Source organism: Prunus dulcis, chromosome 2 (genome assembly GCF_902201215.1).
Source record: "Prunus dulcis chromosome 2, ALMONDv2, whole genome shotgun sequence".
Classification (NCBI taxonomy): Eukaryota; Viridiplantae; Streptophyta; class Magnoliopsida; order Rosales; family Rosaceae; genus Prunus; species Prunus dulcis.
This window is the reverse complement of record NC_047651.1, coordinates 24,160,014-24,186,621: the sequence shown is the minus strand read 5'-3', so window position 1 is coordinate 24,186,621 and position 26,608 is coordinate 24,160,014. Positions and strand designations below refer to the sequence as shown.

The 26,608-nt window shown below is 38.4% G+C and overlaps 6 protein-coding genes across 7 annotated transcripts; 2 read left to right on the top strand and 4 right to left on the bottom strand.

The window, feature by feature from the left end:
• The first annotated feature begins 108 nt into the window (after positions 1-108).
• On the top strand, positions 109-1,183 carry LOC117617140 (dehydration-responsive element-binding protein 1A). Its single transcript, XM_034346409.1, has one exon. It carries the CDS (start codon positions 276-278, stop codon positions 981-983), a length of 708 nt encoding a protein of 235 aa, XP_034202300.1. The 5' UTR covers positions 109-275; the 3' UTR covers positions 984-1,183.
• Positions 1,141-9,234, bottom strand: LOC117617139 (valine--tRNA ligase, mitochondrial 1-like). Its single transcript, XM_034346408.1, has 21 exons — positions 8,972-9,234; positions 8,773-8,823; positions 8,607-8,663; positions 8,265-8,437; positions 8,109-8,181; positions 7,948-8,013; positions 7,754-7,837; positions 7,479-7,556; positions 7,280-7,363; positions 7,036-7,115; positions 6,583-6,640; positions 6,208-6,510; positions 5,933-6,100; positions 5,285-5,481; positions 4,238-4,637; positions 3,578-3,829; positions 2,985-3,485; positions 2,338-2,429; positions 2,142-2,241; positions 1,671-1,816; positions 1,141-1,529 (listed from the first exon to the last, which is right to left on the bottom strand). The coding sequence occupies exons 1-21, from the start codon at positions 9,116-9,118 to the stop codon at positions 1,361-1,363; spliced, it is 3,279 nt and encodes a 1,092-aa protein (XP_034202299.1). The 5' UTR covers positions 9,119-9,234; the 3' UTR covers positions 1,141-1,360.
• A 1,151-nt stretch (positions 9,235-10,385) lies between these two features.
• Positions 10,386-13,264, bottom strand: LOC117620160 (post-GPI attachment to proteins factor 3-like). The gene is made up of 5 exons (XM_034350291.1): positions 12,788-13,264; positions 11,928-12,189; positions 11,613-11,809; positions 11,149-11,336; positions 10,386-11,018 (listed from the first exon to the last, which is right to left on the bottom strand). The coding sequence occupies exons 1-5, from the start codon at positions 12,880-12,882 to the stop codon at positions 10,732-10,734; spliced, it is 1,029 nt and encodes a 342-aa protein (XP_034206182.1). The 5' UTR covers positions 12,883-13,264; the 3' UTR covers positions 10,386-10,731.
• Positions 13,265-13,542: 278 nt separating this feature from the next.
• LOC117618589 (ABC transporter B family member 28) lies at positions 13,543-19,388 on the top strand. Its single transcript, XM_034348229.1, has 17 exons — positions 13,543-14,144; positions 14,322-14,509; positions 14,613-14,636; positions 14,770-14,871; positions 15,192-15,282; positions 15,818-15,918; positions 16,055-16,105; positions 16,190-16,318; positions 16,496-16,558; positions 16,640-16,919; positions 17,189-17,337; positions 17,438-17,527; positions 18,165-18,299; positions 18,384-18,440; positions 18,526-18,582; positions 18,794-19,073; positions 19,170-19,388. Exons 1-16 carry the CDS (start codon positions 13,769-13,771, stop codon positions 19,028-19,030), a joined length of 2,130 nt encoding a protein of 709 aa, XP_034204120.1. The 5' UTR covers positions 13,543-13,768; the 3' UTR covers positions 19,031-19,073; positions 19,170-19,388.
• On the bottom strand, positions 19,358-20,506 carry LOC117618590. The gene is made up of 2 exons (XM_034348230.1): positions 19,977-20,506; positions 19,358-19,849 (listed from the first exon to the last, which is right to left on the bottom strand). Exons 1-2 carry the CDS (start codon positions 20,436-20,438, stop codon positions 19,583-19,585), a joined length of 729 nt encoding a protein of 242 aa, XP_034204121.1. The 5' UTR covers positions 20,439-20,506; the 3' UTR covers positions 19,358-19,582.
• Positions 20,507-21,253: 747 nt separating this feature from the next.
• Positions 21,254-25,276, bottom strand: LOC117619477 (calcium-dependent protein kinase 17-like). 2 transcript variants are annotated; one of them, XM_034349446.1, is made up of 5 exons: positions 25,107-25,276; positions 23,621-24,551; positions 23,212-23,508; positions 22,173-22,553; positions 21,254-22,090 (listed from the first exon to the last, which is right to left on the bottom strand). In XM_034349446.1, the coding sequence occupies exons 2-5, from the start codon at positions 24,207-24,209 to the stop codon at positions 21,828-21,830; spliced, it is 1,530 nt and encodes a 509-aa protein (XP_034205337.1). In that variant the 5' UTR covers positions 24,210-24,551; positions 25,107-25,276; the 3' UTR covers positions 21,254-21,827. The 2 variants fall into 2 exon arrangements, with proteins under 2 accessions (XP_034205337.1, XP_034205338.1); XM_034349447.1 differs by having other exon boundaries at positions 23,621-24,535.
• Between the last annotated feature and the right edge of the window lie 1,332 nt (positions 25,277-26,608).

Here is a 26,608-nt window from a genome sequence, read left to right as displayed (position 1 = left end):
TATGCCAAGTCACCTATACTGCACATAACCCCAACACCACCACCACCCCCCAAATATATATATATATATATATATATATATATATATATACACACACACCAAATCAACCATAAAAAAAGTACACAACCAAACCAACAATCAATCACACTGCTTTTTCAGTACAGTACTAGGTTTCTAACTACAAAATCCACCTTTCCATAATTTCCATTTCAACATCTCTGCGACTTTTCAGAAAGCTCTCTACTATACTAGTCTACTACTACTTAGATAAAATTATGTCCTACCTACAAATGGATGGTTTTTGTCCTTACTACGTCGACCCACAACCTTGTGGCGCCTCCTCCGAGGTACCGGAATCTTCGTCCGCTTCCGACAACAGCAATGCTCGCCCTGTATCCATGAACTTTTCGGACGAGGAGCTCCTGCTGGCGTCCACTTATCCCAAGAAGCGGGCCGGTCGGAAGAAGTTCAAGGAGACTCGGCACCCCGTGTACCGCGGTGTCAGGAGAAGGAACTCCGGGAAGTGGGTTTGCGAGGTGCGGGAGCCCAACAAGAAGACCAGGATTTGGCTCGGGACTTTCCCCACAGCCGAAATGGCAGCGCGCGCTCATGACGTGGCGGCCATCAAGCTCAGAGGTCGGTCTGCTTGCTTGAACTTTGCCGACTCCGCGTGGCGGCTGCCTGTCCCGGCTTCAGCAAACGCCAAGGATATTCAAACCACAGCTTCCGAGGCTGCTGAGGCTTTTCGGCCACCTGCGGAGGGGTCGGATAAGGTTTCTGGAGCTTCGGCGGCGGTGGCCGCGTCAGAATGCAAGTCAGCATCGGAACAAGTGTTTTATATGGATGAGGAGGCTGTTTTTGGGATGCCAGGACTCCTCGCAAATATGGCCGAAGGGATGTTGTTGTCTCCACCTCTTTACACCGAGGATGATGATGACGTGGAATTTCATGCTGACGTGCCACTATGGAGTTATTCGATTTAATTTACTTAATAGTTTAGTTTTAGTCTACAATGTAAAAAGAAAGCAGCTTTTGTATTGTGAGAAATTGTTAAATTTTGCACTTCTTTTTGGTCCGTACCTGTAACTTTTTGACTAGTACGGGGACAAACATATTATATACCATGAAGATGTAATGATGTAATTGAGATGAAAAAAAAGGCACTATTTTTTAAGTTATTAAATCTCTGCAGTGTTATTGTATAAGAATTTGTAGTCTTATATTCTCCAAATGTATTACGTATAAAACAATGCAACGCGAAATTTCATCCTTGTGGGGTTTCCTTTTTCTCTCCTTGAAAGAGGAAAGGTGTCTGTGCATGTAAGTGCGGTCACTGGACAAAATTGAAAGTCACTCGTGTTCATTGCTCAGAAGATATCTGTGCTTCCATGTGTTGGCTTGCTTCCTCAAGCGACAATTTTTCCTTCTCGAGCGAGTCGAGCTTTTCGGCATTGGCTTTTTGAATCTTATCAGGGACCTTTTCTTTGTAACCAGCTACATTCATCGCCTTAGATAGCTTCTCCTGCTGCCTGTTAGGTATAAATATCAGCTGTCAGAACTCAAAAACATGCAGGGGTTTCACCTGAATCAAATTATATATTACAGATATTATATTACTGGTAATCTCAGCTTTCAGTCCCCAGGTAATTTAATTTAGATGATGAGCTTACAGTGTAATGTCTTCCATCTTTTTCCGGATCTTTTCAAGGTCGTCTTCTATGGAACGACTTCCTTGGAGCTTGAGATAGACAGAAAGGTTTTCATTTACAACAGACACCACACATCCAGTTGGAGCAGCATCGTTCTCACTGATTACCTGTAGGGGCAAGAATTTGGATCACATCCAAACATCTAATGAACTACTGGAACGCCAAGTTTAACTTGATGTAATAGGGAACATCATGCGTAAAATACAATCATCCAAGTTCCACACGTCTACTAAATTTATGTGAAACACAACTTTAGCTAAACAGCACAACAAGCAGTCAACAGGAAATCACTTTCCTTCTTATGATAATTTTTTTTTGTTCCCGTGCCCAGAACAAGTTAATCAAAATTCACAAAACTAAGGCCCTCATTTGTTCAGTACCAAAAGAAAAAGAAATGATGCTAGAGCGGATTTTCATCAGCAAAGCACTTACCGTCAAAGATGACAGATTGGCCAGAGTTTCAATCTCCACTTGACGGCTGCATAGTATTTCCCCATCTAACGGTGTCCGACAAAGCACAAAAGCTGGCCGCCTAAAAGAAACAATACAAATTGGATGAGAAACTATAGCTAAATCAATTCACAACATTAGAAATCAAAAGACATCACACTGCACTAGCAAGATATACCTTTCACGACTTTCTTTTGCAAGTGAACGGAGAGATTTCACAACAGAATCTACAAGGTTCATCTCTGATTCCACCCTTTCATTTGTCCAGCGCTGGAAGAATAAGAAGATAGAAAGACACGCATACTAGGTTAGGGTCAACAGCCAAACAATTGTTCCAGCAACTTATTTCAAAGGTACAAGGTCATGCATGAAAACCACCATTCGTCTGAGTAATCCTTTATGACCTAAGAAGAGCAATGATGCAAGTACATTTTGCATGACCATTTGCCTCTTATCTTTAGGCTGATCACCATCACCATATTTCATTTTGAAGACAAAGTACTTGAGCAATTCCCAATTTATTAAACTACGACATACGGTAAAAAACTGATAAGGGCAAGAACTTAAAGAAAAACATGATCAGTATGAATGAGGGCAAAAGACATGCAGGGTCATGAAGAATGGGCTCTGTAAAATCAACCAATGATTTTTGTCCACTGTTATCTGATATCATCAGGGATTCAGGATAAATTAACTGTGTTTTGCTAACAGGAACCCCATTAAGTAACCAGACACACTCTGTATCCACCTACTGAGAGAAACTAGCTATTTACCTAATGGTTTATCCAGTAGTGGCTTTCTCTTTTATTATAGGACCAAACTAACCTCTACAATGGATGGATATTCGGATATCACAATTGATGTTGGCCTCTTGTGATCCCTTGGTGATGGAAGGCGCTGCCACAGTTCTTCTGTGACGAACGGCATAAATGGATGAAGCAACCGCAGCCCATTGTCAAGACATAACCATAGTGTGGCTTGAGCAAAACCCCTTTCAGACTCAAACTTTGGATCGTTACCAGAGAAGTAAGGCTTGATAGCTTCAATAAAAACATCGCACAACTGGTACTGCCACCAAGCATACACCGAAGTGGCTGCATCTGAGAACTCATACAATTCCAGTGACAAAACAGTTTTGGATATGACTTTATTTAGTACTGAGAGAATCCACTGGCAACTAAATGGAAGCACATCTGGATTTACATCCGAGGGCGGAACATAATCATCTCCAAGCCTGCTCATAGCAAATCGTACTGCATTCCACAATTTATTACACCACTGACGATAACCCACAACCCTTTGGATGTCCAGATTTATCTTATCAGACTGAAAAGACAAGACGAGAAAATCAGATATATTACTAAGATACATGGAAGAAAACAGTTACCTGCAAAAAATAGAAAGATAGAAGCCTAAACCTGAGCAGTGTAAGAGACAAGAGCAAAACGTAGAGCATCTGCTCCACATTCTTCAATACCCTTAGGAAAGTCCTTTACTTGCCCTTCTTTGGCAACGGCTAATTCCTTGGGGTCCAAATTCCCCTCCAAAAGCCTCTTGTGTAGGTCTTCAAGGGAAATACCATTTATTACTTCGAGTGGATCAATGACATTCCCCAAGGACTTTGACATTTTACGCCCATGTGCATCACGAACCATTGGGTGCAAATATACCTGAAGAAAAACCAAATTCCACCTGTCACTTCAGTACTCAAACTATAATATAAAAATCATCACAGGAAGATATACATAGCAGAACGTGCATACATCCTTCAATTGTGTGTTCACAACCATCTTGCAAACATTAAAATGGTAGATTAAGTCAAGTGTCTCTAACAAACACCCACTGGACATCCTAACAAGTTAATATGATATGGACATGTAACATTTGGAATCTCATAATAACAATGTAGTAAGATTCCACAAAATTTAATTTCCTTCAAACTTTTACCAGAAAAACACTGCGCGTCCTGAAGTAAAATATGCTATTACATTTAATAGTCAGGCAACTGGTAAATTATACTTTCGGCAAAAGGTACGTTGCCACCCAATGTAAATCTATAATGTAAAATTCTTACCCACCTTTGTAAAAGGTACGTCACCACCCAATGTAATTCCAAGCATCACCATGCGAGCAACCCAGAAAAAGAGAATGTCATGCCCAGTTTCAAGAACTGAAGTAGGATAAAATGCCTTCAGATCTTCTGTATCATCCGGCCAGCCCAACACAGACAGGGGAAAGAGACCAGAAGAAAACCATGTATCCAGCACATCAGGATCCTGAATTAATTGAAACTTCCCGTCATATTTTTTACTAGCCTGTGCTTGGGCCTCATCCTCGTTTCTTGAAACCACCCACCGCTCATATGATGCACCAAAATTGTCTGGATTATCACCCTCACAGACAACATACCATGCAGGAACACGGTGGCCCCACCAGAGTTGCCTTGAGACGCACCAATCACGAATGTTCTCAAGCCATCTGTGATAATTGAGACAAGAACTAAGTAAAATTTTCAACCTTTTCGTTCGTATAAACTGATAAGGGTATATATTTTTGAGAAGGAACTAATACAGACAAAGTGAACCAGCTATCTATGTTACCTAAAAGCAGTCAAACAAGGGAAGGGGATCAATAAAAGGCTGATAATCAAAGATCAAAAGAACCAGGCAACACGCAAAACAAAAAAGATCCAAACAAGTAGTTTGAATACATTTAGCAGTAATAAATACTAGATAAAATAAATAAAGTTTGAACGAAGAAAAATGAAGTCGTGTAGAAGAATAGTTTGCCAAACAAGTAGATTAAAACCAGAGCTAGAAAAATCCCGAAAATAATTTCCATGTACTTTCCCCTTTCCGTAAATAAAATTGATGCGCTTTGTACAAACTGGTAGCAGTACATGACAACAGACTTTTCATACAATGGAGAGCCAGTTAAGTAAATTGCCAAGATACAAGGATAACCACTAGATTTCCCATCCACTAAAATCTTGTTCAAAACCTGAACTTCTGTTCTTGGAAATGCTCGAAAATAGAACATACCTCCTGGAATTATGATCTTATTATTACTTACAATGCATACGCTAGAAATTTCAAACATGAAGGTAAAGAATGAAAAAAGAGCACCTCTTCCAATTAGCAGTATACTGTGTCGGGATGATCTCAAGCTTCTTTTTTTCATCTATAGCAGCATCAAGGGCTTCTTTTCCCATACCAGTGCATTTAACATACCATTGGGGTTTAATCATGGGCTCCACAACATCTTGGCTTCTAGAGCAAATTCCGAGGCGCATCTCATTGGCCTTAGCTTCTTTAAAGAGGCCCTAAATGCATGGAGAATAAGGTCACTGAAACATCCATAAACCACAGAGATAGACAGTACCTCCAACACAAGGAAGGTTGATGCACATGCAGCGCAAAACTGGTGATGTTGACAAGTTACACAATTACAAGTGATTATGTCAAATTGTATTGAGTGTTTGGAATGAAGGGAATGCAAAAAATTCCATTTTGAAATTCATTGTTTGAATGAGTATTAAGTTGAAAAGAATATTAAAGAAGTGTGGAAGGAGAGAGTCAGTGATAGTGTTAGGTGCTACTTGAATAGCATTGGGAGTCAGCTCAGGAGGTCACCAACAACAACAAATATACTCTCTTGCATGAGCATTTAACAGCCGCATAGATTCAATGACATGGTACGTTGATGAACATAAGTGTCTTTTTTAATCAGTGTTTATATATAAGTTACACATATGTAGTACTGTAAATAGATACCTTCTTCTTTAGTGCTTCAGTCACCGCCTCTCGGGCTTTGAAACGTGGCATCCCTGCAAATTCTCCACCATCCTGGTTTATTTTTCCATCATCAGTAAAGATGTTGATAAACTCAAGATTATGGCGCTTTCCAACATCAAAATCATTCGGATCATGAGCCGGGGTAATCTGCAGGAGGCAAAAGAGAGAGAGAGATTAAAGATATTTTTAACCTGAAACATAAACCAGAAAAATAAACTTTAATGTGAGCACACAACTTATCCGTTAAACTTTACCTTTACAGCACCAGTACCGAACTCTGGGTCAACGAGAATCGCATCACATATTATACGAATTCTTCTTCCATTAAAAGGATGAATGGCATGCTTTCCATGAAGATGCTGATACCTTTCATCACCAGGATGTACAGCAATAGCTGTATCACCAAGCATAGTTTCCACTCTAGTTGTGGCCACAATAATCTCACCTAAATCTTCTTCCAGAGGGTAGGCAAATGAAGTTAGAACCCCAAATTCAATAGGGTTCTCGTACCCAGGGACCTTTAGAAATGTCCTTTCTTTTATATCAATATAGTCCACCTACACACACCAAAGAAATTCAATAAATGCTGAAAATATTAATTAGTATTACACTGAAAGGAGAAGGCTAACCTCAATTTCAGATATTGCTGTCCGCAAGACACAATCCCAATTCACTAGGCGATTATCCCTGTAAAGAAAAATCAGGAAAGTGTCCTAACTAAGGTGAATAAAAGGACATAGACAAGAGGAGGAAATTATGGGTGCGGATGACTGATGAGGTAGATTGCTGGTTACTATTATCACCCAATCCTTATACCAGCTGACGAAATAAATAAATAATATGTATATGTATGAAATCAAACAAGAAACAGAAAAATAAAGCTAGATTCCACCATCATATAATGTTAAACCTAGAACAGCACAGTTGTATCTTCTCCTACTGAACTTAGCAAATTAACTTTTTCTCGAAGCTATCACATAAATCGTATTTAGCAAGGAAGCTTATAAGTTTATATCATAGTGCTCTGAGCTGAAAAACTCAAATAATCAAAGAAGCAGTTCAATATTGGGATAAACGCATACCTGTAGATAAGCCCTTGCTCATGAAGCCTTACAAAAGCCTCAGTCACAGCCTTTGATCTTTTCTCATCCATTGTAAAGCACTAAAATTAAGAAGAAGAAAAAAATAGGCAAAATGAAAGAAATAATTAATATATACATGTAAGAAAGAGAGAGATCTTCATGACTAGGTCTAATAAACAGAAGATGCAATTTAACAAGACAACATTTTGCTCCAAACCAAGCTCCAGGAAACTCAAACCCTTACCTCACGGGACCAATCCAAAGAAGCCCCAAGACGGCGGAGCTGCTGTAAAATGGTGCCACCATACTTATTTTTCCAATTCCAAACCTTTCACAACCAAGATAGCCAGCCAACAGTGTGAATAAGTATGAATGGATCGTTAACTTTAGAACATCAAATTTATTAATGGACCTAATTCTAGCAAGTTTCAGTTCAAACTCACTTCAGACACAAATTTCTCCCGGCCAATATCATGCCTGGTTAACTGGCTTTCGCGCATTAGCTTCTTTTCTACAACAACCTATAAATAGCACATAATGTTATAGCCTGAAAACAAACAACATATGAAATGAACATAATCTAGACTCAATGTATATACGTCAACATATGAAATGAACATAATCTAGACTCAATGTATATACGTGCATCTGTATGGTGGAAATTATGAGGGTAACTACAGTTAATATTCAACAATTGTTAAAAGAAAAAGAACACAACCTGCGTTGCTATCCCAGCATGGTCCATTCCAGGCACCCACAAGGTATTGTATCCAGACATTCTCCGCCAACGAATTATAGTGTCCTGCATATAACAATATCACATAAAATAAAACTTTGATTACATTTTTTAAAACAAACTTGGGAGGCCACCAATGAATAACACAATTTCAGGAATATAAGTAAGGATGTTACCTCAATAGCAGCAGTAAGAGCATGTCCAATATGAAGGGCACCAGTCACATTGGGAGGCGGCAAAACCTGTCATATATGTGAAAACCAGTTTGTTTGTTTTTTTGGCAACCAAATCAATGCAAACCCAAGAACAAGTTTGATGGAGCAAATGTGACACTCACAATGACAAATGGAGGTTTGGAGCTGTTAGCATCTGCCACAAAGAACCCCGTTTTCTCCCACCATTCATACCACCTAAATCAGAAAGCATATACATTATGGAGAAAATATAAGTGAAATTGATGAGAGTAATGATGGAAAGCAAACATCACACTCACGACTTCTCTACAGCACTTGGGCTGTACCCTTTCGCCATTTGACTAGACATCCGTTTCTTCTCGCCATTTGGAGTCTCAGGGTCGATGAAGTCCTCTGGATTATCCTCTTCCTCATTGGAACGCTTTACCTTCTTCTTTTCACTCTTCTTAGAAGAACTGGATGCTTGTTGCTCCTAAAACCAAATTTTTTAAAAAAATAAAAATAAGTTACATCATAGCATTATCTGAGGCATTGACAGTCTATGACGTTGCGACAGCACACACCACACAGCACAAAAAACTGTGGTTGAGAAAACAGAAATTTAATCTAAAACTAAACCAAAATACATTAACCATCATTACCTGAAGCTTGGCAGCTTTCACTAATGCTTTTTGCTTTTTCAATTCTTTCTCTCTTGCCTGCCAAAAGAACAAAACAATAAAATTAATTTTCTTCGGCAAACAAATAGTTCACGAAACATAGAAATCTCAGCTCAAATTTACAAGAAGCAATCTTTCATAAGAGAACCTTTTCTTCCTTCTTCTTTTTCTTCTCTGGGTCTTCATGTCCACCGTCCATCTGTGGCATTCAAGAAATACAATTGAACAATCGTAAGCCATTCCTTGTTTCAAACACTGTCAACTATCCATTCATATACACACATAGAGTACAAAGTGAGGAAGCGAGGAACGCTTGAACTGTGGGGTTTGATGGTGCGTTTACATACCGCAGCTTTGTTGGCCGGAGAAGATTGAAGAGGAGTCTTAATGTGAAAATGACGGAAGAGGCTTGGCGCTGCAAGTTTGATCGGGTTGCTGATGAGGTGGTAAACGGATTGCGGCTTCGCTAAAACCCTAAAGCGGGTTCCAAGCATATATGTGCGTTTGGCTATTGTCCGCCACTGTCTTCTTTAAATTTGATGCAACATTGTCCCCGAGCACCTCTCCCAGACGTCACAAGAGAACACTTTTGAAGAAATTTATTTTCAATTTGGGCCAAAAATAACCAGTTTGGGACCCTGTTTTATAGGCCTTTTTAATTTAATTTTTATTTTACTTTTTTAGTGTGTTTAGTAATGCTACACTTACCACAATTTTATTCTATATTTCTATATAACGTGATGTGGCATGTCTATATCACATACCACATCAATAAAATGAATGAATTGTATTTTATAATAAAATTAGGAAAACATAAACTATTATTTTACATGATGTGGTATGTATACATCAGCTGCCACATCATGTTGTATGAAATTATGGTATAAAAATGTGGTAAGACTAATATTATTCTTACCAATCAGGTGTTAAAATTGAAATTATGAATAGAATTCCTATTTTCACATAACAATTAAAAAGTAAATGAGGTCCACACAAAATTGGAATTGAATTCCTAATTTTGAAGGTTGTTGTCAAAAGGCCATTGTTTTTAAAATAATCGAGATATATATATATTTAGTTTGAAAGATATTTTATTTTTACGAAATACATTAAATTGCTTAATTTTAAAGTGAAGCCCGTTTTTGGAGAAAAAACAATCCCAAACGGGGCCTCAGTGAACAACTTCAATATAAAATTAAAATTTAACTCTCCTCAATCCAACTCTTCTTAATTCAATTCCTCCTAATATGATTACGGATGACTAAACATGCCATTATGGTGTGTTTAATTGATGTAAAAAAAATGGGCAAATTAAGTGTCAAAGATTTTTAGGATTTTGTCTTTAATGACTCAAGTATGAAGGATAAAAATTGAACATGCCATCGGATTTCGGGAAATTTTCGAGGACGTGTTTTGGAACGGAATGCCTACCGAAATCCTTCCAGTTTAAAATATACACCGAGTCTATGAAATGTCAGTTGTGGCCATGATACCCTACAGGCTACACCACGAGGTTAAAAAAGAAAGAAAAAAGAACATGAATATTGGACACCATAAAATAAATAATTCATCGACATTGAATTTGCTTGATTGAGAAAAAGGATATTACAAAAATCGAATTTTCCCCATGTTACCTTTTTGGTTAGATTTTCAGCCATTGTATTTAAAGATTAATATCCGAATTGCATGTAAAATGTTTTGGCAGAATAAACCCCATCATTGTGACCCTTTCTGCATAAAAACGTATTTGCCACAACTACATATAAAGACAACATGCTAAATGGTATTCCACAAAAGATTTACAGCAAAATACAGTAACTTGGTTATTTGATTCTTACATATGCGAACTGAGATTTTCCAGGGAAAAAAAAAAAGCACCAACACAAAGACCTGGAAATCTGGATCCCATCCCACATATACAGTGGAAACAATTGGATTACCAATGAAATGCAAAAAACGAAGGGAACCACATCATGGTAAGCATTTCGAAGAAGAAACGCATTACACATGAGAAAAAAGAGAACCTTCATAAATTAACAGGGGTGCGCATGTCATGTACTTTGATATATTGCACCATTCGATCACTCATGCTTTAGGTCCAGAACTGCTACTTTGCTTTCTTCAGGAGGGCCGATGTCATAAACTCAGCATCATCCCTGACAAAACTCCACCAAAGGTATGTAAGAGGTATGTTGATTGCATTCCAGAGAGCAAGCGCATCTATATAACCCCGGTAAGGTGGGAAGTCATATATCTCGAAGACCATGGCAAGGCCTCCTCCTGCCACCACCACCCACAACTTCCAGCGTGACGGATGTCGAGTAACACCAGCCCAAACTGCCCATGTAAGAAGCTGAGCAATGCCCATGGCCATGCACACTTTCATGTTCAAACCTGCAAAACTTGTATAAGCTCATTGTCCAAGGATTGAGTCCACTACCATGCCACAGCAAGTAGTGAACTAAAAGCAACAAAAACTATGGTTTGTCATTCAATCAATGGAGGTTTTTGGCAAATGTATTACCGTAATCAAGTTTATAGAAGTTCAGGTACAGTATGTGTGTGGTCACGAATGCAATCAGCGGAGCAGAAACCATGACTCTGGCAGCCTCATCTCTCACATTAAAAGATCGAAGTAATGCTAGAATGAGTGAGAATCCAAGTAGTGCTACAGCAGAAGAAATATCTAGCTTCTCTGTTAACTCCACATCTCTACATTGTATATAAAAAAAAGGTTAAAAACTGTCTGAAAATAATTAACATTACGTTTAACATGAACATATCAAAATTGTGTTCTTCCTCACACTAGGCACAATCACCGCACTAATTGTGTATCAGTACTATAAGTTATAGCATAGTTTTTCTGTTGCAATGTATCAAGTCAAGACAGAAAACAGAGAAAAATTATAGCAGAGGGAGGGTCTACCAATATTCTTTTGGCCTAAAGTTGAAATCATTCTTGATGTAAAGGAATTCAAAACCACTTACCGGCTGTGAAATACACCACTCCAAAACCTAGAGTTCATTGATAGGATCCCATAGATGTGCCAGACGCCCGTATATTCGTAGTAAGTCCTCTTATTTGGATTCAAAGGCAATTTGTAGTATACAAGGATGAAAAAAGATATCCAACCATGAAATTGCATGGCAAGATTGAGAGCAGAAAGAGCAACAGCAACAGGTTCCTATGAACATGAAAACATGAGCAAGTTCATTCAAAATGATTAGGCCATCATATACGCAAGTAAAAATAGCTAAATCAGATGAATAACCAACGTGCTGCAGTAAATACGAGAGAAAAACCTGGATGCCATAAACACGCTGAAATGGCCATTTTCCATGATACTTGACAGGCTTATCACCAAGTTTCTCTCTCTCTTCCTCCCTAGCAAGCATGCAGTGGTACCTGCAGTCACTGCGGCAGTCCCATTGTTTCCAGCGCAAATAAAGAGGTTCTTGCATGTACCATGGACCATCAATAGGTTTCCCATCAGATGAAAATTTACAGTGTTGAAAGCATTTCTCTCCTACACATCCAGATTTTTCACACTGCACCACACAAGACCTGAAAACCCCATCAAAATCATAATGAATATTATTCTAACAGCCACGCGAAAGAGAACAGGACAAACGAAATCCTGTAGATATAAATTTTGTACTTATGAAATCACATCAAATAGCAGAACAAATTTACTCTATGTTCCTGGCATATAATTCCTGACACAACACTTTTATCTTTTTTCCTTCGAATAAATACCAGAGCATGCCAATCACTAATAATAATAGGTCACTAATCTTCATCAAAAAATTTAAAATTTTTTCCTAGCATTAAATGATTGTAGAATTATCATCATTATCGTCATAAAGCAACAAAAACATCACATGTATAAAGACACCAATCGTTGTACGGAAATACGAAACCTTTCCAGATTTTAGAGTTTTCAACCTCTAAAAGATGAAGACTTTATCGGATTATAACTAAAACCTAGCTTATCAGTCAAACAGCGAGAGCATTCTATTGAACTCAAATACTTAATTCAGTGAGTTCGATTATTATAGGATAAAGAAATCAAATACCCACTGATACGAACTCGGGAAGACTCAAAAGACAACGAATAAATTAGTTTTAAAATTAAACAGAAACATGTGAGAAAAAGGCATACTTGTAAATCAGATCAGCATCGCCAGCGCTAGCGTGAAGAGCAGGAATCAGAGAGCAGAGTGCAGCGAGGAAGAGAATGCAACGAAGCGGAGCCATCTGATTCTGGGAAGCAGAAAGTCAACAGAGAAGGTGGTCTTCTAGAGGGTTCTAGAGCCGGCGAGGAATGTTCGTGTGGAGATGCCACTGGTTGCCTCCCAAGGAATCTCAGAGCAGTTCTCAGAGAAAGGGAGAGAGAGAGAGAGAGACAAGGAGCGAGCTTCACTGAGGACGGACGGAGTTAGTGAGCGAGTTGAGTCGAGTTTTGTTGTTGTTGTGGTTTTGTTGGGCTTGGTTGGGGGTGGTGAATCGAGGCGATGGGGCGGAGACCAGAATCTCGTGAGGGTCTCAACTCTTGGCGATTCTCGAGGAGACACGTGGGTGACACTGGACGTGCTGATGCTGTCTTTCCCTCTATTCTATTATCTCTCTCTTTCTCTCCAGCTTTCTTTTTTATTTTCCTTTTCTTTTTCTAGTCTCTGTTTTGCTCGTGAAGTACTGAAACATGAGACTGTATATGGTAAAAAATCGATCAATTTATTTAAATTGCCTAAAGCCAAGATTTTTTTTTTTTTTCTAATATGAAATTGAGTTTGTTTAATTTCACATTTCTTAAAATAGGGAAAAAAAAAAAAGAAAAAAAAAGGTTCTGGAGCGAGGCCTGCCAGCCTGTTAGATAGAGATACTTTGGTAGTTTCGCGCGTGGGGATGAAAGATATTGTTCCCAAATTTTTTTTACCGTTATCTCGCATTCCCATTGCCAGAAGCAATCTGTTGGGGCTCCAAATCGCGCATGAATCTTCTACATCTCCCTTCAATCAGCCTCATATTTTGTTACTTCTTGTACTCGCCCGAGCTTTCCTACTGTATCCTTTGATCGATACACAACCAAAATATTCTTTACACAATCTCTCGAGTAGAGAGCAGCAGCAACAGAGCAACAGCCATGACCTCTCTAACACTCCCTCTTCCCCCGACTCTCGTCTCAACGCCCAGCCGTACAGTCAAACCGCAACTCGCGCTGTTCTCTCTCCGCCAATCACATCCCTTCCCGCGCTTCTCACACTATCGTCTCCCGAAGCCGCCGCCGCCAAAGACCATCACCGCCTCCTTCGCCTACGTGTCTGGGCCCGCCTCCGACCCGATTGTCAGCGAGCCCGACCCGAAAATCGATGGGCCGGACTCCAAGGGCCAGTCCCCGAGCGTGATTAGCTGGGGGCTCTTGTTGAGCCTTCTGCTCAAGCACAAACTCAGGCTCGCCATCTCGGCTTTCGCCCTCATTGGCTGCAGCGCTTGCACTCTCTCAATGCCCATATTTTCAGGTACTAACACAACGAAAGCGCGCGAGAGAGAGAGAGAGAGAGAGAGAGAGAGAGAGAGAGAGAGAGAGAATTTCACTTCAAATTTTCATATTTTCTATATGTTTTGTTTGGTTGGCGAGAAAAAATGAATGTAAAGAACGGAAAGAAATCGATGTATTTGACTTGTTTTTTGTTTAGGGCGGTTTTTCGAAGTACTCATTGGGAGGAGGCCAGGGCCATTGTGGAAACTGCTGAGTAAAGTTGGTGTTTTGTATGCTTTGGAGCCAATTTTAACAGTAATTTTCGTTGTTAACCTGAATACTATTTGGGAAAAGGTTATGTCCACACTCAGAGCTCAGATTTTCGGAAGGGTTTTGATTCAAAAGGTAAAGTTCAGTTATTTCATTTGCAGTAGTGTTAATTAATACAAACTTGAACTCTCTCCCCTTAATTTGTGATACTGGTTTGTTCTTTTGTTCATCCTTGCAGGTCGAGTTTTTTGACCGTTACAAGGTATGTATGTTGACCTTTAATGTTATTATTTTAATTTTAAATTATGTGTGTTCAGGTCACGTTTTTATTTGAGGATTGTATATGATACCATCTATTTTCTACTTTTTGATTGAGTTGGATTTGCTCCATGTAGGTTGGTGAACTGACGGGCTTGTTAACATCCGATTTGGGTTCTATTAAAAGTGTTGTGAGTGAAAACATTTCCAGGGACCGTGGATTCAGGGCACTTACTGAGGCAAGCAACTCTACACCAAATACAAGTGAGCTTTATGTTGCCTCCATTTACGCATGCGATACCTGGTTTTGATTATCTTGAAATTCACTCAGTTTTCACCACCAGAGGACTAAAAGGTTTATTGATTTTCAGATTTACTTTACTGACATCATGTGATTGCTTCCAAATGTGTTTGTTACAATTATATGAATCAAATTGTTGTATTACAAAATGGAAATTAAGAAGCAACCCTTTGCAGCAGAATCTTATTGGCGGATTCGTTTTCCATTTATCACTCATGTTCTCAAGTATACATCTCCTGTTTTCTTTGTGCCTTGTAGGTTATCGGGACAATATGCATACTATTTGCTTTGGCTCCCCAACTTGCACCAATCCTGGCTGTGCTGATGCTCACCGTGTCTATTTTAGTTGGTATTTATCTTATCTTCAAGACTGTTTTGAAATTGATATTGTATGCTTTTCCTCACATGAGGATGGTTGTGGATCTCTTCGTTTGCTTTCATTGTAGAAAATCTCACAGAACTATAGAGCTTTATAATTACTTTCATGATTGTTTTAAAATTGATTCTTGCATAGGTTACAGTAGAAGTAACAAGCACCACGGTTGAACTATCATCATTTTTGTCATGTTTTAAGCTTCCTTTGGAAGTGGGGTAAAAGATACCAGAAATACAAGTCGGATTATTGACTTTTTGTTCTAAGATTTGGAATACTTTATACATCATAACCAGCTCCTAATTTGTGATATTTCACAAATAGTAGTTGTTTATATTAGTATCTGAAATTGCCAATTGTATCAGATTAGGTTTTTCACATCTTCCAATACTGCCAGTATTTGTCCTTTTGATGGTTGCCTAATGTTCATTGTAGCCTGTAGGTGGGAAATATGGTATGTTGTTGAAACATTTCCTTTTCCCTGATTATGACTATTATCAATTTTCTGAAGCTGTATACAAGAGATCAACTGTGCCTGTTTTCAAGGCTTATGGATTAGCTCAAGCATCCATATCTGATTGTGTGACAGAAACATTTTCTGCCATACGCACTGTAAGTTTTTTGAAATTCTTGGCTACACAATAATTTCTTTATCAGCCACAGAAGTCAATCTTTGTCTTTCAGAATTGAGTGTGGTTTAAGATCGTGTGCACTTGATCATTATATTGGTAACGACATGCTGTTGCAGGTAAGATCCTTCGGTGGGGAAAAGCGCCAGATGTTAATGTTTGGCAGACAGGTAAAGTAATACAAGCTAGTGAATTTTTTTCTTTTAAAGGAAAGCCATTCAATACACTTAGCATATTCTTCATGAGCTTGGCAGGTGCTAGCTTACCAGAGCAGTGGAATAAAGCTCGGGACTTTTAAATCCCTTAATGAATCTTTGACAAGAGTAGTTGTTTATATATCTCTAATGGCCTTATATTGTCTTGGAGGAAGCAAAGTCAAGGCGGTAAGCACTTTGTGACCCCTCTAAAGCTTAATTCAGATTCAGTCCCTCATCTCCCATCATTTATTCATCTGTGTTCGCACTACCTCATTTTGTCAGCAACCAATTGGGCAGAACATTTCATGGTTTCAGCTACGATTGATCTAAATTCATATTTTGCTAATTTTTTCCTGCTTGCAGGGTGAACTCTCTGTTGGAACTGTGGCTTCTTTTATTGGTTACACGTTCACATTAACTTTCGCTGTGAGTAAGTTTCTTTTGTATGTATACCTTAGTACTATTTCCATCCTCTCAATGCTTTTTCTAAGTGTCTGAGCTAACTAGGTTCAAGGCCTGGTTAATACTTTTGGAGATCTTCGTGGAACTTTTGCTGCTGTGGAGAGGATTAACTCTGTTTTGTCTGGGGTAGAAATTGATGAATCCCTTGCTTATGGTTTAGAAAGGGAGATGCAACAAACGAAATTACTTGATGAAAATTACAGATTGTTCCTCATTGATGGTTCAAGTGAGAAAAATCAGTCAGTAAATACACATTACATGTCAGCTCTGAAGTCAGCTAGTAACATTAGTCGCTTAGCTTGGTCTGGTGATGTTTGTCTTGAAGGTATGGATGCATTGTCTTTAAAGTGCAGTGATTACCAACTTTTCTTTTTTTGTTTATTCCTCACTGTGGTTTTGGTTATAATATATACCATCTAATAAGCCCATGTAGTTATTAACATGATCTGCTTGCTTTTCATGGGTTCTAATACCAATTGCGTTGTAAATTAAGTTGTCATGATAATTTTTATCATGAGGGAGGAATTATCTCTGTATGATTATGCATACATAGTGTTCCAATGTGCTAATGAGTAACCTGATTTTGTTATCCAGATGTGCATTTCTCTTATCCCTTGAGACCTGATGTTGAAATTTTAAATGGTCTAAATCTAACGCTAAAATGTGGAACTGTAACTGCTCTAGTGGGCCCAAGCGGTGCAGGAAAAAGTACTATTGTGCAGCTATTGGCACGTTTCTATGAGGTTTGCTTTTCTTCTCTTTATATGTTTGAGGCATCAATTTTGTTTTATTTGTCTTGAGCGGATGAAACCTATAAATAAGCTAAATGTCTGACTTCTGCAGCCAAATAGTGGTCGTATAACAGTTGCAGGAGAGGATGTCCGAACATTTGACAAGAGTGAATGGGCACAGATTGTCTCTTTAGTGAATCAAGTAATTTCTCAAATCCCATACATCTGATATAACACTTTACGCTATGGATAATTCTCACGTTATATTTTCATACTTGATTACCTGAGCATCCAATTCTAGTGGTGAAAATACTTGTGCTGCAGATTGTAGACCACATGTAACCATCCAAGTTTCCTTGGATTGGTAGTTTCAGGTTCCTTTTGTCTTTCATTAGTTGTGGGGTGACAAATTGTGGTGTGGTCTTGACTGATTTTGGTCATTATACCATCCAATCAAGGAACTAACCTATGTTTTGCATACCTATACTTTATGACTGCATATTGAGATTCTTTTATGAGGAATGTGCATCTATTTAGATCAATGATAGTTTCCCTAAAGCATTCTATGAACTTTTATTTTCTCATGTCCAAGCTTGGTAGCCTTCCTTTTCTGGGTCCAAACATAGCTCAACTACATTTGATGCTTGAGCTTGGGGTGGGTTGGTGGTAGGACCAAGACTTAATGTTTGGTTGGGTAAGTCTAGTGAAATGCTTGCTCTTGGTTCAGTTGGGTATTGTTGTCAAACCTATCCAACCCAAAACGAATATGAATATGAGCTAAGAGATACTGAATATTGATTATTCTTTGGAACCATTTTATTCATTTATAAATGATACAGGAACCTGTTCTCTTTTCGGTGTCTGTTGGAGAAAATATTGCTTATGGGCTTCCAGATGATCATGTATCCAAGGATGACGTGATCAAGGCCGCAAAAGCTGCAAATGCTCATGAATTTATTATTTCACTTCCACAGGTTGGTTGTCTTTCAAATATGTTGTGTTTACTGTGCTTGTTCCTGGGTTTTTTTTTTTACGAAATGCTTATTTTGATTTTGAAGGGTTATGATACACTAGTTGGTGAACGTGGAGGCCTACTTAGTGGTGGCCAGAGGCAGGTATGAAAAATCAGTTGAGAGAGAGGGAGAAAGTTAGGGAGGTGGCGAAACTTGATAGTTTTCTGTTCTTGTCTTCAATCTGCAGAGAATCGCTATTGCAAGAGCTCTGCTTAAGAATGCCCCAATCCTGATACTTGACGAGGTAAAGCATTGTTTGTTTTTATTGCTTCTATACTCTAGTTCCAAACAACAAACTTGATTCCGATCCTGATATTGGTAACAAATGAATCTGGATACATCAAAGTCTCGTCATTGTGCTTCCCTGTTGTTTTGAAAGCTCTTATTTTTAGCATTAGAATTTTCTAAGCCCAAACCCCGATTTAGGCTTCATTTGTTGAAGTTATTTTCCACAGGCCACCAGTGCATTGGATGCAATTAGTGAGCGCCTAGTCCAGGGTGCACTGAACCATCTGATGAAGCGAAGGACAACGTTGGTGATTGCTCACCGATTAAGCACGGTTCAGAATGCCCATCAAATTGCACTGTGTTCTGATGGGAGGATAGCAGAACTTGGTACACACTCCGAATTGTTGGCTAAGAAAGGTCAATATGCTTCATTGGTTGGCACTCAAAGGCTGGCATTTGAATGATTTGGAAAATGCTTAGACATGTCCCCAATGACGGAGCATACAAGTGAGTTGTACCAACTATACACTATACATGGTATCGCTGCTTTTCTGTTCTGGCAGCATATTTACTTCCATGCTGAGTTTTCATTTCATCATGCAGGGGACAGAAGTCACAGAACCATTTCTTAAAGCAAATGATGTTTAATATGGTTGCAGAAAGAGAACGATAACAACACAGGAAAAAGAAGAAAGAACATCATAAAATAGCTATAATTTTTGTTATCATCACTTGTTAAACAGTCAAATTCAGCTACATTTTAGTGTAAGGCTATGTAATACTCACAGATATAAATTTTAATAATCATCATTAGAGGAATCAGTATAAATTCTGAATGCAACCCAACCCATGTAGTGGGTAATTTTTTCGAAATTTAGAGAAAAAAAAGTGATTTTCAGTGTTGATTCTCTCTCTCTCTCTCTCTCTCTCTCTCTCTCTCTCTATTTCCTTTGGCTTTGATTATGCAAAATTACTACAGAAAAAGGAATGATTGTCTGTCTTGAAGCCACTAAGAACTAAGACAAGGAAATGATAGCATTGAGGTCGGCAAGGCATTCAGTGGGTAGGCCAAGGAAGGAGTTAATCAGAAAGTCATCAATAGGATCAACAGTTGCCACCCCAACCAATCTGCACTTTCCTTGTTCGTCCAACCTCTTGCCTTTTCCACTTTTTATTGATCCTTTTGATTCTTCAGATGTCAAGACCGTTTTCACCAGCAGCGGAGGAGCCTTATAGATACTCCCTACAGAAAACCAGAACTTTGCCTCGAATTCAAGATCAACCTACAAACACAACAATACCAAATACCAAATACCAAATAAATTGGTCATGAAATGAATATATAGCTGAATTTGAAGGATGCCACAGTGGTTTTTGTTGAAGCTTTTTGTTTTTGTTCCTTTTTTTTACCTGGCCAGATTCTTGATTGATGCTCCCACTGAAGAGCTCGGGGACAATGTCAATCTTCAAAAATGGTGGCAATGGCAGTCCCAAGAACCTTGTTGTTGCACTCTTCAATGGTGGGATGTAGAGTGTTTCAAGATCAAATGACACCGAAACTTCATCGCTCAAGTTGCTTTCTGCGACCTTTGCACCAGACCCAGTTCCCTTCCCACCTTCAGCATTGTATTCAAAGTCTGGATATATGGATATGCCAAGCTTGCAGGCACTCAAAGTCCTGAACTTAACAGTATAAAGTTTCGATTTTGGGTGTTGGGTTTGAGTGGCTGCAATGATGGGAGCAAGTTCTTTTTGGTTTTGACTGTTGGAAGGGGAAGAGAAGGAGATGCTTTTTGTTATAGGCCTTTGCCTTTGTGTTGGGAATTTCCGAAGAACTGGAGGAGGATTTGAGCTGTTTATCCTGCACCCCATTTGGCGGGTACTTCTCGTGTTTTGTGAAGGTAGAATTAATTGAAAGCTAGTCCCTTTTCTTTTTTAATCGTTTTTTTCTGCTCCACTTTTTTATGTATTGCAAAACTTGAGGCTGGTTTTGAGTCTAAACCTTATCCTTTATGATGACTGGTTGTGCAATTGACACATGCATGGACAAGCGTCATCTGTTGGAGATTTGTTCTAGAAACACAACACCAATTCTGGTGACTGACCGCCCAAAGACAAGAAAGCATAAAAAAAATCAAATTTGGTAATGAATGGATGCTCATGGCCTTGGTCAACTTACTATACATCCGTTATGCAAATACCTTCAAGTTTATTCGGCATAAAAAAAAGATTAGAAGTCAAATCAAGCTTTTATTGATAATTAATTTTAATAGTTTTGGGTTATGATAAAATAATCATCTTTTCTATGGGGCAAGCCAATAGATGATAATGGTAGATTGCTGTCTCCTAAAGTAGGGGTAGCAGAGCATAAATAATATGAGATGGTGTTTCTTTGCTTAATCAGTGAAGTGAGTGTTGTGTTCCACTCAGACAGGTGATAATGCAGATATCTTCTTGATTGCCCTTTAATTTGCCATACCCAGACCCATTCATTCTAGCACTCACACTCCAAATCACTTGGCTTTAATTTATCCAGAAGAATAATAACCCAAACATGAAAATTGTTATTCAAAGCCAAGAGAGGGTTAAAAAAAAAAAAAAAAAAAAAAAAAAACAGATATCTACAACCATTGGGATCAATAATTTACTATTCACAGATGAAACTGATATATAGGAAGAAAGAAGAAAAGAACAGAAAACCCCCAATAGATTTATATCATAAGACTCGGAAAGCGTTCTGTAAACAATTACTTTATACAAAAGGGCCAAAGCTCATTAGCCACAACTCAGCACTCTTCCTACCTACCGCTGAAAAACTAAATCAACTCACCATCTCAGGAAACATCAATCTCATCATACCACCTACTTGCAACCAATATGAAAAGTGGCACTAAACATCCGGAATCAGCATGATGATACAACACATTAGCTCATAAACTTCACACGAGCCTCTTAATTTCTGCACACCATAATATTAATACTTCACCAGAAGCCTCCACCTTATCTGTTACTCTTCCTACCTACCAGTAAAATCCAAAATTCACTCTCCGTATCAGGAAGACACCTATCATCATACCCCCAGCTATTTGAAACTAACATGAAAATTGGCACTACGCATTAGGAATCAGCTGAATGGAGGCATGTGGACTTGATACAATATAGAGGCTCAAAAACTTCACATGAGCACCTTGATTTCTGCAAACCATAATATTTCATCACGACCCCCTCCACCTTATCTTTTACTGTTTCAGGTCCACACAATTAACAGACAAGAGAAGATCTAAGAGAAGTAGGAAGATGTGTGCATGACGACCAACGAATGATTGATTCGGTCACCATGAAATCTAGTTGTTCACGCTCGCCAAGTCCGATTGTACGGTTCCTCTTGCTGTGAATAGCTGATGTCCTGGATCCAATTGTTCCAACTGTCCTTTTAGCTTCCACTGGTTTGTTAACCATTTCTCTAGCTTCAAGTCCAAATGAAAGGGAATTTGGCAATAAGAGCAGCTTCCCTGCGATTGTCTCTGCATCACAATACATTGATACGATTGAGATGGGATTTCTATGATACTGGTGCAGGGAGCAAGAAAAAGTAACCCAAAATACCTCCATGAATTGCGTCTACTCTGGAAATGCTAGCTGAGAACTCTAACGCACAACTACTTTCCTCAACCAAAGAGCCAGGGCTGAAGAATGCAAAGCTTGGCATTGAGGGAACAGGCGAGGAGAATTCCAAACCATTAGAATCACCATTGCCGCAGAATGAAAATCCACTGGATGCTATGCATGGAGTAAATGGTTCTGCCATGAAAGAGGAAAAAGATGACCTGCAAGTAAATGCAGGTGACTGGGCATCACATATACTAGGTGATCCAGTCCCAAAGCTGACGTCCCGACTCCTGGACATAAATGAGGTAGAGAATGAGCTACCATTGTCACAGCCTACACTTTCACACTGACTCAGTTGACTACTCATCCAAGAATGATCTACAAAAGGAAAGTTCACAAAGACCACAGAGTAATTAGATAATGAGTTTTTTTATTAAAAAAACAGAGAATTATATAATGAGTTGAAACAAGAAACAAGAAACATAAGGGTTGCATCTCTTGGACTTGATGCCTACTAGATTAGTCAAGTACACAGATAAACTGCATTACTTCGCCAGTCAACCACAGAGTGCAGAGTTAAGAAAAGTAATTGATGCAAAATCTGTCCATAATAATACTATGTTGCTTTCTCAGAAGAACTACAGTGTGTAGATAAATAGCAAGGATCAAAGGTCTATTTGACTCCAATCTTGTATCAATTTATAACCACTATATTTTTGCATGTATTCATGAATGACCACAAAAAGATGACATGTATCTTTATATAAGCGTTAACCTAAGAGTAGGCCTTCTCCAAAGTTCCAAACCCTCTACCAACCATCTTTGTTGATGTTACAGTCAATATAAATGGATAATTCATTTGGTTCTTCTAATAAAGATCATCTTAGAGAATTTGATAATATATTAACAATCATCCAATTATTACCTTCCACATTCCAAATATGCCAACCAGAATACAAAAATGGGACGTCCGGATTTGACAGTTATAGCATTTCAGTAAACTTTGTGTGCGTGCACATGGTCGCATTTGACCTACCTAAAACCTGCTGAGCAGTGAGCCTTCGTGAAGCATCTGTAGAGAGCATTCCTCTAATCAGATCCTTAGCTGATTCAGTAATACGATCCCAGCGATCAGATGGGAACCTCAGATCAGCTGTCCTAACAGCATCAAATATCCGTGATTTTGTCTTTCCCCAAAATGGTGGCATTCCACTTAGAAGAATGTAAAGAATAACCCCTGCACTCCAAACATCCGCAGCCTGGTTATAGCTCCCTGCAAGTACCTCAGGAGCTATATAAAATGGACTGCCTACTAACCCATGCAAACTTTCCCCTGCTTCAACCAAAATATTGTCAAACATCTGACTGAACACAAAGTTTGCAGAAAATTTAAATACAAAACAAAAAAAAGCAAATCATCAAAAAGTAAAGAAGTATGGAAGTACCAGGCTTGATGTACGTTGCAAGACCAAAATCTGCCAATTTAATTGGAGATGAGGAGGCTTTTGTGGCCAATAGGATGTTCTCTGGCTTCAAATCTCTATGAACAACCCCATTTTCATGACAATATAAAACTACCTGAATCAGATGCCTAAAGAGAACCCTGGCATCAGACTCAGAGAATCTTCCATGCTTCTCTAACTGGTGGAAAAGCTCCCCTCCTGCACAAAGCTCCATCACCAAATGAACATACTCTTCCTCCTCATACACCGCCTTGAGATCTACAACATTTGGGTGTCCAGATAACCTGGTCATAATTTCAATCTCAAGCTTGATGCTTCGCACATCATCTGAGGTCACTAATCGATCTTTAGCAATTGATTTGCATGCCAACACCTCTCCGGTCAACTTATCTGTGCACGCCCTAATAACACCAAACTGCCCCCAACCTAATTGCTCTCCAAGAATGTACCGATCTTTTAGATTTGCTGTCTGGTTTGCATCCAAAACGGAGGAAGTCAAGCTTTGGACTTCGTAACAATTGCATGGGCGTGTTGATGGTGTACTGCTGCTGTTGCTCTTGGCAACAGCCATACCAGTATTCTGCTCCCCCAACCACCCAGAATATTATTCACAAGCTTGGTCCACAAGTTTCTATTTTCACGGCTTTGTGTGGCTTATTTCAAAACCTTTTATTCCAACAGAAGAAAATTTTGAATTTTGAATTTTGAAGTTTGAAGTCAATATCTCGATTCTTTTGCTTGCACAGGTATTCCCTGGATTCAGAATCAGAAGAGAAGCTTCTTCCAAAGTAGTAATTAAGGTTGCCAATGATGCTTCTAGAACTTAAACCATCAGAACAACAAAAGCTCAAACTTTCGACGGGGAACTCCTTTTCAACGTGACTGGATCACGTGGATCTGGGTGGAAATCAAACTGTAAGAATTAACAAAATTCAGTCTCACGCATTAAATTCAAAACTAAAAGCAATTATAAACAATACCCATTGGAGCAAATTCTATTTAGAGGAAAAACTATCTCTTTGCTTTCTACTAACATTTTCTTTCGTTTTGGACTTGTCAACTTTCAAAATCAAGCACAAAGCAGAATGCAAATTCAATTTAGACACAAATCTCCCACTTTTAACACACCACCCAAAAATAGAAACAAAAACAAAAAAAGTTTCGCCACGCTTATGAACAGATCAATCAAGAATCTCCAGTAACAAGCTCTAGTCATCTGCAAACAAACGCAATTTTCCTTATCCACCTCGCAAAAGCAGAAGCACCCAAACCCATCACCCTAAAAAGTCCCCAACTTTCACGAACAAAACCCAAATTCAACTCAAGCCCTCCAATTTCAGTTGAAAACAAATCGACCCAGATCCATATTTTTAAGTAGTTACAAGCGAACCCACAACCCCAACTTCACACACACTCAAACAGATACAGAGAGACACGGAGAGAAAGAGAGCGAGAGATGGAAACGTACCTGTTTAAAGAGAGAGAACCAAAAAGAAAAGGCAAAGACGAAGGAGTCCGTTGGAGCAGTGGTTGTGTCCTGTGGGCTGAGCTCTCTCTCCTTGGCTTTGGCTTCCTCCGAGTGTGCTTTAAACTCTTATTGCCTCTGATGTTTGGCTCTCCCCCTCGTTCATTTACTTCTACTCTACTGTCTCATCAATATTGGCAATTTCCCTTTCTTTCTTTTTTTCTTTTTTTTCCTTCTTCTTTTATATAATTTTTTTCCAAATACGGGTTTCTCTACTCGCTGGCTTAATTAAAATACCGCGTACTCGCTTTTCCTAACCACTTTCCTTTTTTCTTTCCCTCATCAAAAGAGGAAACAAAACTAACTTTCCTTTCTGAGAAACTTGGGACAATTTGAACATTACGCACTTCAATCCAATTATACTGAGGAAAATACAAAGTAAAAATAAAACTAAGTTTCGACATGAGGTTAACTCATAACCAAACCATTTTAATGGCAGATTTTAATGTCAAGAACAACTAACTAAATTAAATTTAGGTTTTAACCACAAAAAAAAAAATTACTTTTGAAAAAAGTCAAAGCTTTTTAAAAAAGACAAAAAAATCTCTCAACTTTCAAATCAAAGACATGCAAATGTAAATGATTCCTTAAGAAATCTAAAAATAAATAAGGGCAATTTTGTCTATTTTAGCTTCTTTTAAAAAATTTCTCTCTCCCTTGGCTTTTTTTAAAGTCTCCGAAGAACTAAACAGTTGGTGAGAAATTGTCTTGGCAACAAGAAACAACGTGCATGCAAGTTTTGACTTCATGCCCGCTTTCATTATATTCTTGTATGGACGTCATCAACTATGAAACCTTCTTCTTCTTCTTCTTCTTTTTTCTTCTTGTTTCTGTTTTCTGTTATTATCGATGAGAGAAAAATAAAAGAGGTTGTTGGGAACACAGATGTAGAAATGTTTCTCTTCTCGAAGCTGAAAACGACAACTTGTTAAGAGAGATAGAATTGTCAAATGATGAAAATGCATTATATAAGTTTTTATGGACTTTTCCTTAATTTGGTAAAAACCCAAATGATATGGTGTATTAAACTACTTGGGCTTTGGAAGTTGAGATAGTCAATTTTTTCTTTTCTTATCCGCCATAAGATTTTGATGTATAATATTATATAGACTAGTTCTAAAGAATATACTAACAATATTAATGTTTATCTTACTATATAACATGTGACCACATATTTCAAATAGTGTGATATTTTGTTGATATGGGCTTAACCAAATTGGTTAGATCGGATGTTCTCTCTACTGTGCACTCAAGTTAAAATTATCATCACCGTATTTAAATTAAATTAAAATAGACTATCGTTTGTATATAAATAAAAAAAACACTATAAATTAAGTATAATCGACATATTCAAAGTTTAAATTAAAGAATTCATGAGTTGGTAGAGGGAGAGGGCAAAGGTCCTAAATATTCATGAGTGATTTGATGTGGATTGTTTGGAAACA

Excerpts from the sequence above, each read along its gene's own strand:
- LOC117617140 (XM_034346409.1), top strand. The coding sequence starts at position 276 with ATGTCCTACCTACAAATGGATGGTTTTTGTCCTTACTACGTCGACCCA.
- LOC117617139 (XM_034346408.1), bottom strand. The coding sequence starts at position 9,118 with ATGCTTGGAACCCGCTTTAGGGTTTTAGCGAAGCCGCAATCCGTTTAC. Across the intron at positions 8,014-8,108 it reads CCAAACCTCCATTTGTCATT|GTTTTGCCGCCTCCCAATGT; the intron begins GTGAGTGTCACA and ends CATATATGACAG. Across the intron at positions 4,638-5,284 it reads TATACTGCTAATTGGAAGAG|ATGGCTTGAGAACATTCGTG; the intron begins GTGCTCTTTTTT and ends CAATTATCACAG.
- LOC117620160 (XM_034350291.1), bottom strand. The coding sequence starts at position 12,882 with ATGGCTCCGCTTCGTTGCATTCTCTTCCTCGCTGCACTCTGCTCTCTG. Across the intron at positions 12,190-12,787 it reads GATGCTGATCTGATTTACAA|GTCTTGTGTGGTGCAGTGTG; the intron begins GTATGCCTTTTT and ends TGGGGTTTTCAG. Across the intron at positions 11,337-11,612 it reads AGTGGTGTATTTCACAGCCG|AGATGTGGAGTTAACAGAGA; the intron begins GTAAGTGGTTTT and ends TATACAATGTAG.
- LOC117618589 (XM_034348229.1), top strand. The coding sequence starts at position 13,769 with ATGACCTCTCTAACACTCCCTCTTCCCCCGACTCTCGTCTCAACGCCC. Across the intron at positions 15,283-15,817 it reads CACCGTGTCTATTTTAGTTG|CTGTATACAAGAGATCAACT; the intron begins GTATTTATCTTA and ends AATTTTCTGAAG. Across the intron at positions 18,441-18,525 it reads TTAGTGGTGGCCAGAGGCAG|AGAATCGCTATTGCAAGAGC; the intron begins GTATGAAAAATC and ends TTCAATCTGCAG.
- LOC117618590 (XM_034348230.1), bottom strand. The coding sequence starts at position 20,438 with ATGGGGTGCAGGATAAACAGCTCAAATCCTCCTCCAGTTCTTCGGAAA. Across the intron at positions 19,850-19,976 it reads TCAATCAAGAATCTGGCCAG|GTTGATCTTGAATTCGAGGC; the intron begins GTAAAAAAAAGG and ends TTGTGTTTGTAG.
- LOC117619477 (XM_034349446.1), bottom strand. The coding sequence starts at position 24,209 with ATGGCTGTTGCCAAGAGCAACAGCAGCAGTACACCATCAACACGCCCA. Across the intron at positions 23,509-23,620 it reads TGCAACGTACATCAAGCCTG|GGGAAAGTTTGCATGGGTTA; the intron begins GTACTTCCATAC and ends TGGTTGAAGCAG. Across the intron at positions 22,554-23,211 it reads CACTGCTCAGCAGGTTTTAG|ATCATTCTTGGATGAGTAGT; the intron begins GTAGGTCAAATG and ends TTCCTTTTGTAG.